Source organism: Gossypium raimondii, chromosome 11 (genome assembly GCF_025698545.1).
Source record: "Gossypium raimondii isolate GPD5lz chromosome 11, ASM2569854v1, whole genome shotgun sequence".
Classification (NCBI taxonomy): Eukaryota; Viridiplantae; Streptophyta; class Magnoliopsida; order Malvales; family Malvaceae; genus Gossypium; species Gossypium raimondii.
This window is the reverse complement of record NC_068575.1, coordinates 56,308,527-56,326,709: the sequence shown is the minus strand read 5'-3', so window position 1 is coordinate 56,326,709 and position 18,183 is coordinate 56,308,527. Positions and strand designations below refer to the sequence as shown.

The window sequence follows — 18,183 nt, the reverse complement described above, 5'->3', positions numbered from 1 at the left end:
AAGCTAAAGAGTCATAGAGGTCTTAATAAAAAATTTAAAAAATTAATTAAGCCCTTTTAAAATTTAAAATTATTTAAAAGATATAAATAAAAGTTATAAAATGTTAAAATTCTTATTAAAACTAACAATACTGACCGGGTTGGTATTTTTATTTTTAATAAAATTTTATAACTTTTGTTTATTTTAATGAATTTTAAATAATTTTAAATTTTAAAAGGGTTTAATTGATTTTTAAATTTGTTACTACTAATGCCTTTTTACCCTTTAGCCCTATCAATTTCAAAAATTTTAATTTACTTCCATTAAAAGAGTAGAGGTCAAATTGAATAAATGTTTAAAAGTTGAGGGCTAATTTTTTATTATATATTGTACATAAACACCAACACAAACATTTAACGGTTCAAGTTTAACAGAGAGGTTGTTTTGCCCACTCATCTAATTTACCCAATTTTTCATTAAAGTAACTAAAATACAATCTAGAGTATAGTACAGGGGTTTTGTGGTCATTTTAACTATATATATTTCCTTTATTTATTTACGTTTATATCTCAATCATTTTTTTCATTAAAAGCTTCTAAATAATGGTCACTAATTAGTTTTAAATAAAATTATTTTAATGAAATCATCTCAAGATTAATATATAACCAAATTAAAATTTATTTAACATACTTAATTTTAATAAAAATAAAATATATTTAATTTTATACCACTTCAATAATTAAATTTTCATTATTTTGGGATTAAAAGAGGGAAAATGAATAAACAATAGTATAATTATCTTTTATTTAAAATTTACTTAATTAATATATATAAAGCGAATTTATGAAATTTTCTTCGAACCTGGGCTGAGTATGCATTCTTGAAACATAGGGATAAGTGTCTTTTAACGAACATTTTTTATCCATCTTTTAGAATTTTTTAAAAATATATATGTTCCAAAATATATAAATATATATATATATATGATCTAATAATTTTGAACAAAATAAAGCGGATTAAGTTCTATATTACTCTTCAAATTTTAAAACATTCTAATAACTCCTCAAACGATAAGGGATTGTATGAATAGTGATTCCATGTCATTTTATCCATTTCAATTGAAGAATAATAAATTAAATTTTTCTTCCGATTTATAGCATTTTAGTTGGATTTAAAATTTTCAAGAAGAAAAACTTAAAATCAAGAGGAAAATCTGATTTATCATTCTCTCATTGAAAAAGAATAATGATGACGTAAAATCATAATTTCATGCAATCCTTTCCCCTCTAGTATGGTTCCAATAATGTCTTTTTGTTAGACATTATCTTTAACTTGACATATGTTTCCATATGATATTGTTATCTCCAGGGCTTGATTACAACTTTAATCCCCATCTTGGGGAATATTGAAGGAAAACATAATAAAGATAAGATATATAGGCTAAATTACTAAAAAAATCCTTCAAAAACTAATTGGGTTTATGGTTGGAAAGTGCAATTGATTGGACTCTTAATTCAAAAATAATAATTAATCGCCTTCGTAATTGTCATTTCCGTTAAGACTTCTGAAGAACCATTAAGTGTTAACATTGTGGGTGATGTGGCGATTGAGATGACATGAAGGGCTTAATTGATTATTATTATTATTTTACGAGGGCTTAATTGAGTTAATTAAAAATAAATAAAAATCAAGTAAGCCGTCCATGCCAACATTTTTCCATGTCACCCGCCATGTCAATAGCCACGTCATCAAATCAGGGACCTTAATGAAAATGTTAGTTCGAAAGACCTAAATAATTGTTAATTTTTAAATTAAAAGGTGATTTTTAACTAGAATCAAATTGATTTTCGAATAGCGTAAGCACAGAAAATATATCAATGTTTCATCCTAGAAAGTTAATTAAAATATGATAAATAATCGTGAGAACTTATTCAATCTTGTGTTTACTTGTTATCGAGGCAACGTTACATCTGATAATATTTATTTATTTCGTATCAAACGGAAACATATAACAGAATACACGTACAAATCAAAGAATGATAAAGAAAATAAGATTTTAGTGGTAATATATAAATTGTAGGCCTTAAGTGGGTATTGGGTTAGGTTTCTTTGGTGTTTCTTTTCATGAATCTTCGTTGGGCAAATAGATTTAAACAAAAATATCTGATTTTATATATTATTTTTATACGTTATGTATTATGAACTTAGAATTTTATACCAATATTTTGATTCAAGTTAAGTAAATATAAAATATCTTAATATTATACCTAAATATGATCTGACCATAAATACCTCTACGCATTAAGCATAAAGTTCATATAGTTATGTAATTTTTCATGTTTCAAAAGGGCTAGGCTCCGATGTCTAGATTTATTTCATATTCTTAATCCATATTATTTGTACTTTTCTCTCTAGCTTTTTCTTTTAGGGGTAGACTTCTCCAATGGTCGGTTTGGTAGGCTTAGCCTGACTTAGATTAGGTTTAAATAAAAAAAATTTGCATTCTGGCTCGGCTTGATTCGGCCTAATCTGAATTTAATTTAAATAATAAAATGTATAAAACAGCAACTAAAAAATATGTTTTTAATATTTTATTAATTTTTAAATAATAAAACGGGATTTTTAGATCACCCAATCCAGTTCCAAAATAAGTCTAGGCTTGAAAAATAGTTTGAAACTAAACCTCCGCCCAAACCAATCCAAGGAGATCCCATCTATATTAACCGTCTAATTTTTTTAGTGGTTTATTTTGTCTTCAATTTATTATAATGGCCCGATAGATATAACTTCTTTAAAAACTGGACATACCGGTACTACGGCACATTCTATTCTAATGTGAAAAACCCTTGAAATATATATAAGATAGATTTTGTAAGAATAAGAGCAACTTTCGCTTGTTAAGATATGGAAAATGTTTTATAAAATAATAGATAAGAATCAAATAACATAATTAGTTATATACAAGTATTTGATTCATAAAGCACCAAATTTTGACCAATTGAACATCAAACTCAACCATAAATATATCATTCAGGATGATATGGTATGATTTTGCACACACCTAACTTAATGTCAGTATCCTCAGCTTCAGCCAATAGAAGCTCCCAGTTTTATCAACTCTAATGCACAGCCGCCGCTGTTATCCTTCCATTCCAAGAAGGCGTTGCCTTCTTCAGGCCCCCAATTATCCATCAAAACCAAGGAATTTTTAAGAGGAAAATTAAGTACCAACGCATTTATTTAATAGATAGCATGTATTGGGACCAAGTGAGCAACGTACAGAACAAGTTAAACAACATACTAGTACACAAAAATCTTATCAACTGCATCAGCATGGCTCATCCACCCCATCAAACAATATCCTCCAACATCTTATCGCCAGCTTTTGACAAGTTTTTACGCAGCAACCTGGGTGAGAAAATTGCTATCACCAATGGGTTCTTCCTCAGGCAGTAAAAGAAATCATCTCTGCTCATTCTCCCATCGTTGTCCGTATCAAATAGATTGAACAGCCCTTGGACCTACAATTACCCACTGCCGCACTTAAAAATACTTTTCACAAAAAAATTCCCATTTAGTTTCTTTTCTTTACCTCATCATCATCCAGCTCCCGAAATGTGTGTCTAAGAACATCTGCCAACTGAACCAGAAGCAATAATACACAAAACCGTTAATCTTTTGATCCTAAAGGCACAAAGGTCTAAACAGATGAAAATGACCAAGTACGAAGTACAAACTATGGGAAAGGAAAGAAAGAACCACATACTTCTTTCTTCGTACAAAAGTTATCTCCATCTGTATCACATTCAGCGAAGGCTAGTTCACATGCTTGCCTGAAGAGTGGCAGCTTCAGAACATGAGCTGATCCAAATAAGAACTGCCAGGAAGAATAGAAGGTGAGTCATCTGTAGAAGCAAAATTTGCTTAAGCTGCCTTTGGACCAAAATTCAGGTGAAATTTTCACATTGAAATCAAGCACAAGAATAGAACAAGATTGAAGCTGACAGGCTAAGTAATAGCTTTCTTGTTTTATAAGGAAATCGAAAATAATCCAGTTTTTCAATTTTGTCAGGCAACCAATAACGAAAAACATGAGTGGGGCTTCATCCGTAACACGAGTATGCCTCTAAAGAGTTACCATCTATATATCTGCTCTTAAATTTTGCTCTAATATTGAGCCATCAGCAGACTACTAAAACTTTGTATCTATATTCTATAGGCAAGACAGCAGCAGCATTAGCAGTAGTGGCAATAAATCTAATTAGTACATGCAGGAGAAGAGAAGTTTAGGTCTTCAGGTAAATAAGGTTCAATTGACGGGAATGTAGTTCATCGTGTTCTTAAAGTAAAATGATTCTCTAGATATGATCAGTGCGCTATAGCTCTATATTGATATGCTGCAATGATCTTGGTCAGGGAGCAACATACTAAAGTGTAGTGCTAACAAGAAGACACAAATAAACAGAACTAGGAAATCCACCGGGAGGCATGGGCAGTTGAACTACCTGCTTAAATGTAATGGATCCATTCTTCTCCACATCAAGGAACCCAAAAATCTATATTCGAGAAAATAATTACAATACAAGAGAAATGAAAAAAAAAAATTCATGAGAAAGAAAATATTACTAAGATACTTATAAGTAAACCATATCCAAACATCAACAGACAGGAAAAGGACAAATGACCTCTTCAGAAAGTGTACAAGCCTTTAGTTGTAGAACCCTTAAAAAATCATGAGGTTTAACACAGCCACTGCAAGAGAGATGATTCAAAGCTTAAAATATTACTAGAAAAAGAAAGGAACAAACATCCTTCAGGGTTTATGAATTAAAGGTGGATGGTTCTACAAGTCAGGCATTACTCTTGGTTGGCTCAGTAACAAGAAGTCAAGAATACTTCTCATCATAAATGCTTTGGCAATACCTGGGGTCTGGATTCATGGAAAGAAACTTATCCAGAAAGTCCACGGCCTCCAAGCTGCTTATGTGGTATAGCTGCAAAATGAGATAAAATGGTTTGAGGAGTAATTGGAGAAAAACACAGGAGTAAGCATTGTCATAGAAAGCATTATAGACATGGTTAAATCAACTTGAAAACAAAAATGTATTTTCAAGGGAAGACAGAAGAATATGAGTTTGTTCAACTTTAAGGAATTTCAACGCCTAACTCACCGATTCAATTCTGGCCATTTCAACCATATAAATCCAGGGCTTTTCCTGCCAAATTTATGTTGAAACAACTATTAGCAATTATAAAAGTAATGAGATCCATTTCTCAGTATAAATTAACGCAAATAAATAATCAAATGCCAAGATGTTCATTACAGGATCTTATTCCAGAAAGAAAGGTAAAGCAACCAATAATTCAGAAAATGCACTAGGAGTTAGTCAATTAGTGAATAATATACTTGCTCCTCTATATCGATACATACACTGAAAAGAAGTAACATGAATTGCACTTTAGTGGTACTAAATTAAATGCAGTACCTTCTCCGTCTTGATTCTTTTTTTCTAATTCTACCAATCTCCATCAAAAAAATTTTACAAAGCATGGACGTAAACTCAAGCACCCTAAACTTTCTATACAAAACTAGTATGCTTCACCTACAATCCTATTAGTAAATAGAGAAAAGTAGGGAAATATATATTACTAAAAGAATGTTCTTAAGAAACTAGAAGGTTTAATAATGCCTCTTCTAGCATACATAATTTACAAAATCACATCTGCAAATTTCTAGAAGATTTATCTGAAGTAAAAATCTCTATTTTCCACTAGTACCTAGTTTATGCAAGCTTCATTTCCAATAACTTTACTACAATAGAATAAAACAATTCCCTACCCATAAGCAATTGCATAAGCAGTTAATTTAAGATATCTTTACTTTATTCAACCCTTCGGCACAAAAATTCCCAATTGCACTTCAAGGTAAATTACATGTCATGGGGCCCCAATTTCTCGTAAAGTTAACTCATTTCATCTATTTAGAAGTTTATAAACAACCAATGAGGGAAGCCAGACCTGTTGTAGCTGAGCAGCTTTCATGAGAAGCATTAAATCCCCATAAGAATGAGATGTTTGTACAACATTGAGTGCACTTGCCATAGCTCGACCAGTCTGCCCGCACACATATGAACCAGTAAATATTCTTCAGACCCCAACATAACCAGGAAAAACAAAATTACATGTAGACTACTTTAGCATATCGAAATACATATACATGTGTATGCATGACAAGCCAATTTCTATAGAATGTACACTGCATGTCTTCTATATAACTTCCAAAGACTCACCCTCTCAGCAAAGCGGACAGCATTTTGTTTTTGATGATCAGAGGGCATAATGAGAGGAAGATACTCTACCTGTCAATAAAGAAAACTGTGTATTAGATTTAACAGAATGTAAAATTCTCTGAACTGCAGTCACAACAATGAAAATTTAAATTAGATAAGGTAGGTCATATACCTCCATAAAATTGTGAAACTGAGTAAACATTCTAAACATGAGCTTAGGCAAAGAAATAAACCCCCTAAACAAGATAAAATAAAGATATTTAGACAATGCACAGAGAGAAAAAAAAGAAAGGACAGTATGCTTGACCGTAGAAACCAAGTCCTACCAAGATTGATCAAAGTGTACATGAGGATAACGAACAATTATGGGTTGAATTGGATGACCAGCAATGAATGCACCAAGTTGGAAAGAAATAAGGGCCTTTCCGTTAGTCGTAGTTCCCTCAGGAAATAGTAGCACTCTAGGAAATACATTACATGAAGCCCTTCTCTGTTTTTACAACCTTGAAAGCAATTTTCTGTATCAAATAGCTTATAACTTGATAAAAATCATATAAATTCACTTCATTTGAATTAAATAGGTTCATGAACAATTAATCAATTCTATTGTATTCATTACCTGACTTTTATGGGGTTCAAAACAACTACGCCAGACAAGCCAAAAAAGAAAAAACAAATGTCTTGAAACTTCCTACCTTTATTTCATTTGCAGCATTCTTTCTTGATGTTGGTGAGAATCTATTGACATATATCACCTGCGAACGTGAAAGAATAGTTCAGTACACACAAAAAGGAAATAGCAAAACAGATTATCAAAATTAGAATAGTAGATTACCTGCATTGCCCTAATAATAGTTCCAACAAAGGGTATCGAATCATGGGACTCTGAGGCAACAATTGTTGGAAATAATTCATAGAAATAAAAAATTGGTTCAATATATGATACATGATTAGATACAACAACTGGAGCAATCTCCCTCGGAGCTGGTTTTCCTTTTCTTCTAATCCAATGATAACTGCAGGTAAAGACGAACAGAAACGGGAAGGGTTCCGTTCAACTTATGGTAAATAGTAGAAATTTGAACCTCAAAGTAATATTTTTAGATTATTTTTAACTTACCCAAAAGAGAATAAAATAAAGCGAGCGCAAACCCTAGTGACCCACATGAGTCTACACCTCCATTTGGGCATTGGGTTTTGCTTATCCCTCCACCCCGCTAACGCAACCTTGGTCGCCATATAACCTACTACCAAAGACGCCCCAAACAGGACTAACCTCGCTAAAGCAATCGGCAAACATAGTACGATCTTTATTACTTCGTAAATCCCGGAAATAAACGGCGTCTCGTTCCGAAACGGGTCAACAGTGGTGGATGCAGGAACCGAAAACCCGCCAGACCTCAGAAACTCGTAAGGATTCGGAGAGCTGTGGTGTCCATTCTCGTTGCGGGTTCGACCGTGATTGTGATTCTGATGAAGAACGGTGGTTGGGAGGGAAGATTGTAGATTGGAGGGTTCGGAGTCTTGGTAGTCGTGGACAGTGAGGACAGTCTGAGGTTGATACGAAGATGGAGAAGAGAGAAGCGGTGACGTTATATCAAGCTCCGCCATTTCACTGAACCAAAGGCGAATATCAGCGGAAAGGAACTTCTTTGTCGGGTTTCTTTCTGGGTGTGGGTTTGGATGAATGGAAATAAAGGAGGGATTTTATGCAGTGGGGCATGGGAGTTTAATTTGTTTCGTTTCTAATATAATTTTATATTTGTCGGCACGTGTGAATTATTATTATTATTATTATTATTATTATTATTATTAGCATTAGCATTACTAGAACATTGGGATGTGGGAGGGCAGAAAGGATAATGGTTCATGGATTATTATAATCATATTAAAATTAGATTTGTCAACAAAAACGGAAAACGCTTTGAGCACAGAATCAACATAAAATATCAAGACTTAAAACGACTTAATTGCAAGTGTGATAGGTCAATTGTAATATTTGTAAGTGTTATAATGGAACACTTAGAGCATTAAAATGATCTAACCCAAGAGAGATCATTAAATGTTAATTATACTAAACTATACCTATGAGGACTAAATTGAATAGTAGACAAAAATGCATAAATATCAATTCAATGAGATAAAGTGGTCAGTTGATATCCATGTTGCTAGTTAATTCTTGGATTAAGGATAATAAATTGCTCAAACTCCTAATTGATCTAATATTACCTTTCAGTCACCATTTTACCCAATTAAACTATTTAGTACGGTTTATCTCTCGACCTCACTAAACTAAATCGAGACAATCAAATAGTCTGTAATAAATTCTCCTCTCGGTCTCACCTATCTTAAAGGCGTCAATTCTAGGTTTTGAAATCTATTCAATTTAGTCCAATTTTTATTATTTAGTCTCTAACTCAAAAACTAACCATACAACATTTCAATCAACCAACCACCATAAGACTTAGTGCCTATTCATCATCAACATACAAATATCAACCAATTTCATGCTTAGACGATTCATCAAATAAAACATAAAAAAGGCAAAGTTGTGAGGTTGTTAGGGACTCTTGAATAAGTTATTAGCAGCACTAAAAGTGATGAAAGCGCAATCAAATATGAGATTTTTACACTTTTGAAAGTTTAGAAAGAGAAAATATATTGGATATTTTAAAGAGAAATCAAAATGACAATAGAAAGTTTAGTATCTAAGTGTAAGAAAACTAAAGCTACAGTAAAAATGGTGAAACTAACAGCTACTAACTAACTAAGCTAAGAAAGGAAAAACCTATAAGCTAAAAAAGGTGAAAGGAATAAAAGAGAAAACCAAAAACATGATAAAATAGGCTCATTTTTTTTTGTTTGGCATAATAACGCCCTTTATACAACCAATGTTATAACCCTAACATTTGAAAAAAATACCCTTGGAGTGAATGAGTTGATTTGAGTTGGTGTTGGACAAAAAATTGCCCCTATAGTAATTTCACCCCGTCAGACTTCAGTATGGCGACACCTAAGCTTTGATGTCACGACATTCTCGATAGTAGGCACAATATTAGCTTGGGGGTTCTTGGTGTCACGACACCCTTATTAATGGCCTTAGGCTCATTCACTTCAACCATCAGTTTGTAGTCGTAACCTTAAAGGCTTGAAGTCAATACATTGGGGCTTAGTGTCACGACAAAACACACCTAGTGTTACGACATCTTTGGCAGACTGCTCCAGGTTGGTTTTTCATTGAAGTTTTACTCCTTTAAGGTGATGGAGGGTCAATGTCGCGATACACATGCATCAGTGTAGCAACATCCAAACCAGTTGATGATTTCCTTAAGGTTTGGCCATATTTATTTCATTACACACACTCAAATCAACCATTAGACTCCCAATGACATAGTTTTGTCAATTTGAGTCTTAAAATGATCTAAACAAAAGAAAAATTATCATTAACATTGAAAACTAAAAAAAAAAATTGAAAAAACTCATAAATTGCTTGAGAATAAACTTATTAAGTGTTCGAAAGAGCCTAATTTGACATATCAAATTAAGACAGATTAGCTTCTATAACAAATCTTTCTTTTAATATGAAAATTTTGGCAAATGGTAAAAGTGAGCATCATGAGAAAGACATTGTTGTTCATATTTCTTGGAATTCGGATGCTACTATTTTAAAAAAACCTTTGTTTGAAACTAGTAAAATTTTGTTGATTGGAAATGAAAAAAGCAACAAAGAGTTTTTCAACAAATATTAAAAAATCCCAAAGAATATAATGGTTTATCAGAGAAGAATGAGGGGACAAATGATCCTTTAGAGGGGAAATGGTTGTTCAATGAACATGTTTCAAGTAAGACAAAATGGGATATTACAGAGTCAATGGGGGAGGAGAGTGACATCGATTCCTCATAACCTATCACCCCAAACTCAGGTACCGTCAAACTCTCTGACTTTAACCTTAATTTAGGATAACAATCTTCCAAGAACAAAAGGTTTATTTACTCAAAGAGGGGTGTGTAGACCAGTTTCACCACGGATTAGATAGGCCAAGTCATGTCAAGTTCTAAAGAAGGTTAGCGAGTGACTGGAACTTAATCCTCTTAGTGTTGATCATACCTCCACTAATATACAAGTTTAAAAACTTCCACTATTCAGGTTATCATATGGGAATATTGGAAATGGAAACTCAATGGAATCAAATTCTTTGAAATTTAGAAGCACCACTAGCAAAGTTCAGAGAAAGGATAATAGAAGTTCAATTGTCAAGCATCAAATTACCAGTTCAAAAGCTAGTGATGGATGCTTGAAACAAAAAATTTTGGCTCTATTTTAATTCATTACTAATACTGGAGGTGAAGTCTCTTCATCATAGGGTGCAAATAAATCCAAGCCCAGAAAGGGAAATGAATCAGCCGAGAAACCAATGCCACAAAACTTTCAACATATCAACCCAATGTTAATGTTGATTTGGAATTTTAGAGGGGCTCGAAAGTCTAATTTCTAGAAAAATTTTAAGGATTTAATAGAGGTCCATGATCCATAGATGATGATTGTGATTGAAACAATAGTTTGTGTAGGGGTTGACCATTACATTATGAGCCAATTACATTTCGGTACTTATAGGAGCTCAAACACAATTGGTATTCAAGGTGACATTTAGTTGCTTTGGTGACCTGATCAAGTGTGTAACATCCCTAACCCGTATCCGTCATCGAATTAGGGTTAAGAGGCATTACTAATCAAAACAGAACTTAGAACAGACATTCAGTATAGTTCAATAATTTTAACGGTTACATATAAATTGCTAGGTCTAATATTAAACATGTAAAATTTTAAACTTCTCTTTAAAATTACAATCCAGTTAAAGCATAAGAATATAAGTAATTTTCGTATGACTATTAATTTCATATACAATATATCAAAGTACGACTTTCCAAAACATTTATCTAGCCTGTACATGCCATAATTAAAATTTAAACAGTTTAATGCCGAGACAGTAGATAGAGTGATGATCTTGTTGACGATCCCCGAGCTTGAAGCTTGATCTTTAAGTATATAAAATAGAAATACATAAACAAACAAAGTAAGCTTTTATAGCTTAGTAAGTCTATTGCATAATGAAATATATATATAGAAATAATATAACTTTTTAATTTAATTTCTTGAGATTGCAATTAACACATATAATTAATATTTATACATTTATCGTACTCAGACCATTTTATTTATAGTCAAATATATGTACCGTCGAAATGCGTTTAATTGAATATATATATTTATACCAAACAACATTACAACCAAATGAATATAATCGAGCATATATGTATGTTATACACATATCATATCCAACTGTGTATGTATACTCATAATAAACTTATAACCAAATACAAATCTAATATATGTGACCAAATGCATTCATCTTCATCAAATAATTATAAATAGAGGTGTATACATTTCAAATGCATATGTAGATACTTATCAAATACATATACCGAATATTTATACGTATACATTTATCATTGCATAAATTGAAAGCATGTATGTATATTTTTACAAATGCATAGACCGAATATGTACATATTCATTAAACACACTTAGTCAAGGTATATGTGCTCATCAATTAAAGATAACCAAAATCATATAACTATACACTTAATCACATTCTTTAAATGATTCACGGCACTTAGCCCGCTAGACTTAAAGCTCGATTCAAGACACCAAGACTTAGCCTGCTAGACATATAGTCTGAAATGTTTCACCGGCATTAAGCCTGCTAGACGTAAAGTCTGATATTGTTTCACCGGCATTAAGCCTGCTAGACGTAAAGTCTGAAATTATTTCACCGGCATTAAGTCTGCTAGACGTAAAGTCTGATATTATTTCACTGGCATTAAGCCTGATAGGCACTGAGCCTAAAATTTCAATTCACAGAAGTTATATCTCATATTTGTATATATTATCCACATAAAAATTCAACTCAATAATTTATAGACTATATCTTTAATCCACATAGGTATATAAAGTTTAGACATCAAATTCAGCTCAATAACTTAATTATACATCCGAACATATATATATATATATATATATATATATATATAACTTAATACATTAAAGCCTACTACCTAATATCATGCATTCAACACCTTATGATATTCCAAACTAATAATTTCATATCTTCAATTCCAGTCAAGAATTTTTACATGAATATACATACATAATCGAACCTCCCTTATACATATATAAATTCCATACTTAAACTCATTCTGAACATATATATATATATATATATATATACATATTTGCATAATTGAACCTCATATAAACTTGTATAAATGGCATACCTGAATTCAATACAAGGACATATACATGTATATTTGCATATTATAGATCCAATACAATTTTTATACCAATATAAACCTATGTTTATTTCCGAATCTTAAGTACACACACACATATATATATATACTTTTATTAAACCAATACTTTATACTTGTATATACATGTATAAATTCAAAACTTGTACATATAAAAATATAGAACTTTTATACTCCAACTAAATTTGAAAACATTTATAATTGTATATCCTTATATACCTTCATACTTTAACTAAATTCAAATGACCATAAAAGTATATAACTATGATTCGAACATGTAACAATAATGCATATAATTCACTCATGCTTTTAATTATTTCAACCAACATATTTTAAATTATAATTCATCAAAATAAATCACATATACATACCTATATACTGATTTTTATGACATTACCTCGGACAGTGTAAAATCGAAACCGGACGATTAGTCGACGACTTTAACTTTTTCTCGATCTAACTCCGATTTCTTTGGTTCTTGATCTAAATATATTCAAAATGAGATAAATTAAATATTACTACGTTAAATTTAGTCCAAAAACACATAAATGGGAAAATTACCATTTTACCCCTAATATTTACATTTTTTTACAATTTAGTCCCTATTACATAAAACACAAAATACACAAAATTTGCCCATACTATACAAGGGTCGAATGTCCCTAGTGTTCATACAAGTCCACAAATTTTATTTATTTCACATTTTAGTCCCTCAAAATTTTAATTTCACAATTTAGCCCTAATTACTCAATTTCACCAAAAATTCAAAGACAAAACATGTTAATCTTTCACATATCTTTCATAATTCATCATCAACTATCACAAAGCTCAAGCAGTCATCAATGGCATATCACAAAATCAACACCAAGTTCTAAAATTAAAGCATGGGTCTTGTAGTACACAAAGCAACGATCTCAAAAACGTAAAAATTTTCAAAAACCGAACAAAAACGAACCTTTAATTAAGTAAGGATATGGCCGAACTTTAGAAAGCCATAGTTGAGCTTCTTTTTGCTTAACATTCGGCTTGGAGAAGATGATAAAATCTTCTTTTCTTAAGTTATTTTAACTAATATATATTTTAATTACTTAATGACTACTTTAACCTTAGTTTAATTAATTATAAAACATATAACTTAAGGGTAATTTAGACCATTGCAGCCCACTAACTATTAAATGGCCTAATTTCCATTTATAACCCTTATTTTTAAAAGACAACAACAATTGGGTGCTTTTAAATTTAACCCTTAAATTTATATTTTACGCGATTAAGCCCTTTTTATCAAATTGTGCACTCAAACGATAAAATTTTTATACAAAATTTTTACACATAGTAATTCACATACTGCAAATATCAAAATTAATTTTAAAATATTTTTTTGACTTGGATTTGTGGTCCCGAAACCACTTTTTCTTATTAGGGTCAAGATCGAGTTGTTACAAAGTGGCAATTGAGGAGTTGTGCAGCACAAAACAAGAGGTTTGCGTTTTTGTTAATGTACGAACTTTTAACACTACTTGATTGCTTTCGATTATTTATGCAAACCCTAACTTTAGATTTAGAGATTTTTTATGGAAGAACTTGAAAAAGGTTGCTCAAAATCATCATTTTCCATGGCTAATGGCGAGTGATTTTAATGAAGTTTTATCGAGTCATGATAAGAAAGATGGGTGACCGATCTCCGAACTCTATATAAATAAGTTTCACAATTGCCTTAATTGTTGTGACATGATGGAATTAGGTTTTAAAGGGCCTCAATTCACTTGGTCAAATCTCAAATCTACTAGTTAGCTAATTCAGAAATGAATTGACCTCATATTTGCTAACACAACTTAGAGATTACAAGACAATGATGCTACAATTCTCCATATTACTAGAACAAAATTGGACCATAGGTCGGTTGTGTTACATTTATTCCTTGAATCTTCAATATCTAGTAGTAAACCTTTTAGATTTTAAAAAATGTGGCTTGACCATCTCGATTTTGAATTATATTATTAACTTGGTTTAGAATTGTTCTAATGATTTGTTTCCTAGATGCCATTTCTAATGCCCTTAATAGCTAGAACCGCTGTACTTTTGGAAATGTGTCTAAGAAAAAGAAAGAGTTGATTACGAGATTAGGAGGGATTGAGAGAGCACTCAAGAGAGACCCTAATGGCTTCCTCATAAATCTTCAGTGAATTATTATGAGCGAGTACCAATATGTTTTAAACCAATAATCATATTGGGGATCTAAATAATGACCAATGAAAGTGGGTTACTGGAAGAATGAACCTTGAACCCATTATAAATAAGTTCATGGACCTCTTATTGACTTCTAGAGTTATGGTACAAAGAATAGTCGACATTATTCCCTTGCCTTGGAGTTTTTTGTCTAGGGAGGAAAAATAGAGGCTTAAACTCCATCTACTTGAAGAGGAAATCACGAAGTGTAACACTCCTAACATGTATTTATTACCGGAATAGGGTTATGGAGTATTACTAAAACTTACGAATGAATACAGACATTTTATATTATTTTATCATACATGTCAAAAATTTTATCTTAAAGTCTCGTATTAGGGCCCTCGAGGCCCAAAACATACACTAGAAACAAGTCGGGACTAAAGCGGGAACTCAGAGAATTTTTCGCAAAATTTTAAAATTTTTTCTAGGTGCAGGGGTTACACTTCCGTGCGGCTCACACGGCCAAGTGACACAACTATGTCCTAGGCCATGTGGTATACGAAGTAGGTCACACGGCCGTGTCCCCAGCCCGTGTAACTCCCTGACTTGCAAAACATTAAGGTGCAAGGGTCACACGGCCAAGCCACACGCCCATGTGCCAGACCGTGTGAAAAATACTGAGCATTCTGTTTTGAATTTCAAGATGCAGGGGTACACGCCCATGTGCTAGGTCGTATGCCACACACGACTAAGACACACGCCTGTGTCTCTGCCCGTGTGGACAAAATAAGGTCATTTCCAAGCCTTATTTTTCTCCCATTTGATCATCTACCTACACAAATATTTTAACACATCCAAAACATTTAAATAATGTAAAACTCAAGTCTCATACATACCATATCACTTCATAAATTCATGTTTGTGAATTTATCTATTTGACCAAATTTACTTAATATCAAACATAAAATTAACTCATATGTTAATATACCAAAACACATTCATCACTAACCATTCCAATGGCTATTTACAATCAAAATATTTGTATGTCAACATTGGCTAACCAAAACCTATACATGTCATTATATCTAAAAATAATTTCATAATTATATCAAAGTAAGTCGATGGATAGTGTGAGTGATCTCCGCCAAGCTTCCAACCCAACGAGCTTCCGGGTACTATAAAATAAAAAAATAAAACTGAGTAAGCACTTTGTGCTTAGTAAGTTCGTATAACGGGAAATAAACTTACCATTCATTTGTACATTAAGTAAACATACATATGCATTCCAAACAACTTGGCCATAGCCTAAGCACACAATCTCATCAAATATGTTAGTTATTCATTTCATGTAAATATCAATAACAAATATGAGCTCATCAAATACCAAGTTCCATGCATTTCATGTAATTTTTAGATATTGATTTCATTTTGATTTTCGCTTGTATTCATGTCAAAATTTCACCCGTTGAATCATTTGAAATCTCGATGGATACGAGGGTAGTACACATAAAGTGTACAAATCAGAAATCTGTCAATTCATGTTCGGGAGTACTCATTAGAACACTTTAACAGAAAGCTCTCTCTCAAGCATTATAACGAAAAGCTTATTGAGCCATGTAATGGGAAGCTTATTCGGGCTTAATAATGGGAAGCTCACAAAGAGCACTTAATGGGAAGCTCCGAAGAGCACTTAATCAGAAAGCACCGGATAGCCATATAACCGGAAGTTCAAGCGAGCACTAACAAGAAGCTCCGAAAAGCCTTTAACGGGAGGTTTACAAAGAACCTATAAATAGAATGCTCATAAGAGCGTGGGTGTGTCTACAACATATGCAGAACACAACCAGTCGGATGCTCTGAAAAGTATTTATGTAACACCTCTAACCTACATTCGTCGCTGGAATATGGTTTTAGAGCATTACCGGTCAAATAGATATAATTTCAATGCATTTCATATCATATAATATTCAAGTCAAAACCAATTAAACTCATACATATTATCCCTTATTCAAGCCCTCGAGGCCCAAATTACGTGTTAGATACAAATTGGGACTAATTCGGAAACTCAAAGAATTTTTCAAAAAATAATAAAAATTTTCAAAGCTGCAGGGTTCACACGGTCGTGTGCTAGCCGTATGTTTCACACAGTCTGATCACACGCCCGTGTGTCTGGCCGTGTAGACTCAAAATGTACCTTAAACAACAAGTTTACCATTCCCTGCAAGCTTGGACAATAAACAACTCAAAAATCATTCATTTAATCAATTCAAAACACGATCAAACATATCCAAAACATGTCAAAACAATCATCCTAGGTGCCTAACCAATGTACCATCATTGGTACCACAATTATATCATCAATTTATATCATCAAAATATCATTCAAGTCCAAACTATAAACATATCTAATTTAATTCATTTTACTTAGCTTATGGGCACTTAAACGCCAAATTAGCATGTCAAAATAAAACTTCAAACACAAACATATGTATATATATACCCTTTTAAACCCTCTTCAATGGCTGTTTTTGACAGAAAAATGATGAAGAAAATGTCTAAAAACTATTAGAATCACCTTTGGCCATATAAACTTTATTTTAATTCTAATTTTGCCCTTAATCACATAAAATCTTTGATTTTTTTAGGCAAGGCCGCCTCATCCATTTAAAATGAGTCCATTTGCCCTTTTAGTCCTCCCTTATTTAATTGTTAAGCTATTTAATCACTTTAGCAAGTTTTACACCTTTTTCAATTTAATCCTTTTTAATTAATTGACTACCAAAACGTTAAAATTTTCTAACGAAGTTTTAATACTACATTAATGACACTTTGTAAATATTTTTATAAATATTTACGGTTCAGTTTATTAAATTGAGGTCTCGATACCTTATTTTCTAAATCAATTAATCTAATAAATCCTTATAAACACAAATTTACTAATTCAAAATTATTTAAAAAAACATATTTGGCTCGTAAATATTAAATAATAAAATTTATGAGCTCATTTACCGAATTTGGTGGTTTCGAACCACTGTTTTTGACATCATTAAAAATCAGGCTATTACACAAAGGCTATGTTCTTTTTTAACCCTTTTAAAGCTCTCGACCCCAATAGTTTCCATTCAATGTTCTTCCAAAAATAGAAAGTGTTTGAGTTAATCCTGGAGGCTTTCAAATATGGCAAGGTCCCTTATGAGACCAATGAGACACTAATAGTGTTAATCCCCACATCGAGTGCCCATACCAACACTCAACAATATCGTCGCGACACCTCTTATAAGACCATTACCAATATCATTGTCTAAAGGTTAAGACCATTCCTGGATAAGATGGTTTCTCTCATTCAAAGAGGCTTTATTAAAGGGAGACAAACGTT

The 18,183-nt window shown here is 32.1% G+C and overlaps 1 protein-coding gene across 3 annotated transcripts; it reads right to left on the bottom strand.

Annotated features, from left to right (window-relative positions):
* Positions 1-3,184: 3,184 nt before the first annotated feature.
* LOC105802629 (lysophospholipid acyltransferase LPEAT2) lies at positions 3,185-7,989 on the bottom strand. Of its 3 annotated transcripts, XM_012634383.2 has the most exons (14): positions 7,390-7,989; positions 7,105-7,285; positions 6,965-7,024; positions 6,596-6,759; positions 6,442-6,505; positions 6,270-6,338; positions 5,998-6,093; positions 5,151-5,195; positions 4,903-4,973; positions 4,665-4,731; positions 4,485-4,535; positions 3,746-3,856; positions 3,572-3,619; positions 3,185-3,500 (listed from the first exon to the last, which is right to left on the bottom strand). In XM_012634383.2, exons 1-14 carry the CDS (start codon positions 7,878-7,880, stop codon positions 3,330-3,332), a joined length of 1,689 nt encoding a protein of 562 aa, XP_012489837.1. In that variant the 5' UTR covers positions 7,881-7,989; the 3' UTR covers positions 3,185-3,329. The 3 variants fall into 3 exon arrangements, with proteins under 3 accessions (XP_012489837.1, XP_052480073.1, XP_012489838.1); XM_052624113.1 differs by lacking the exon at positions 4,485-4,535; XM_012634384.2 differs by lacking the exons at positions 6,442-6,505; positions 6,596-6,759.
* Positions 7,990-18,183: the final 10,194 nt, after the last annotated feature.

Bases quoted from the DNA above. Each gene is read 5' to 3' on its own strand.
- LOC105802629 (XM_012634383.2), bottom strand. From the start codon at position 7,880: ATGGCGGAGCTTGATATAACGTCACCGCTTCTCTCTTCTCCATCTTCG. The intron at 7,286-7,389 runs GTAAGTTAAAAA...CTTTACCTGCAG, and splicing joins TTTATTTTATTCTCTTTTGG to TTATCATTGGATTAGAAGAA. The intron at 3,857-4,484 runs GTAGTTCAACTG...TCTTCCTGGCAG, and splicing joins GATCCATTACATTTAAGCAG to TTCTTATTTGGATCAGCTCA.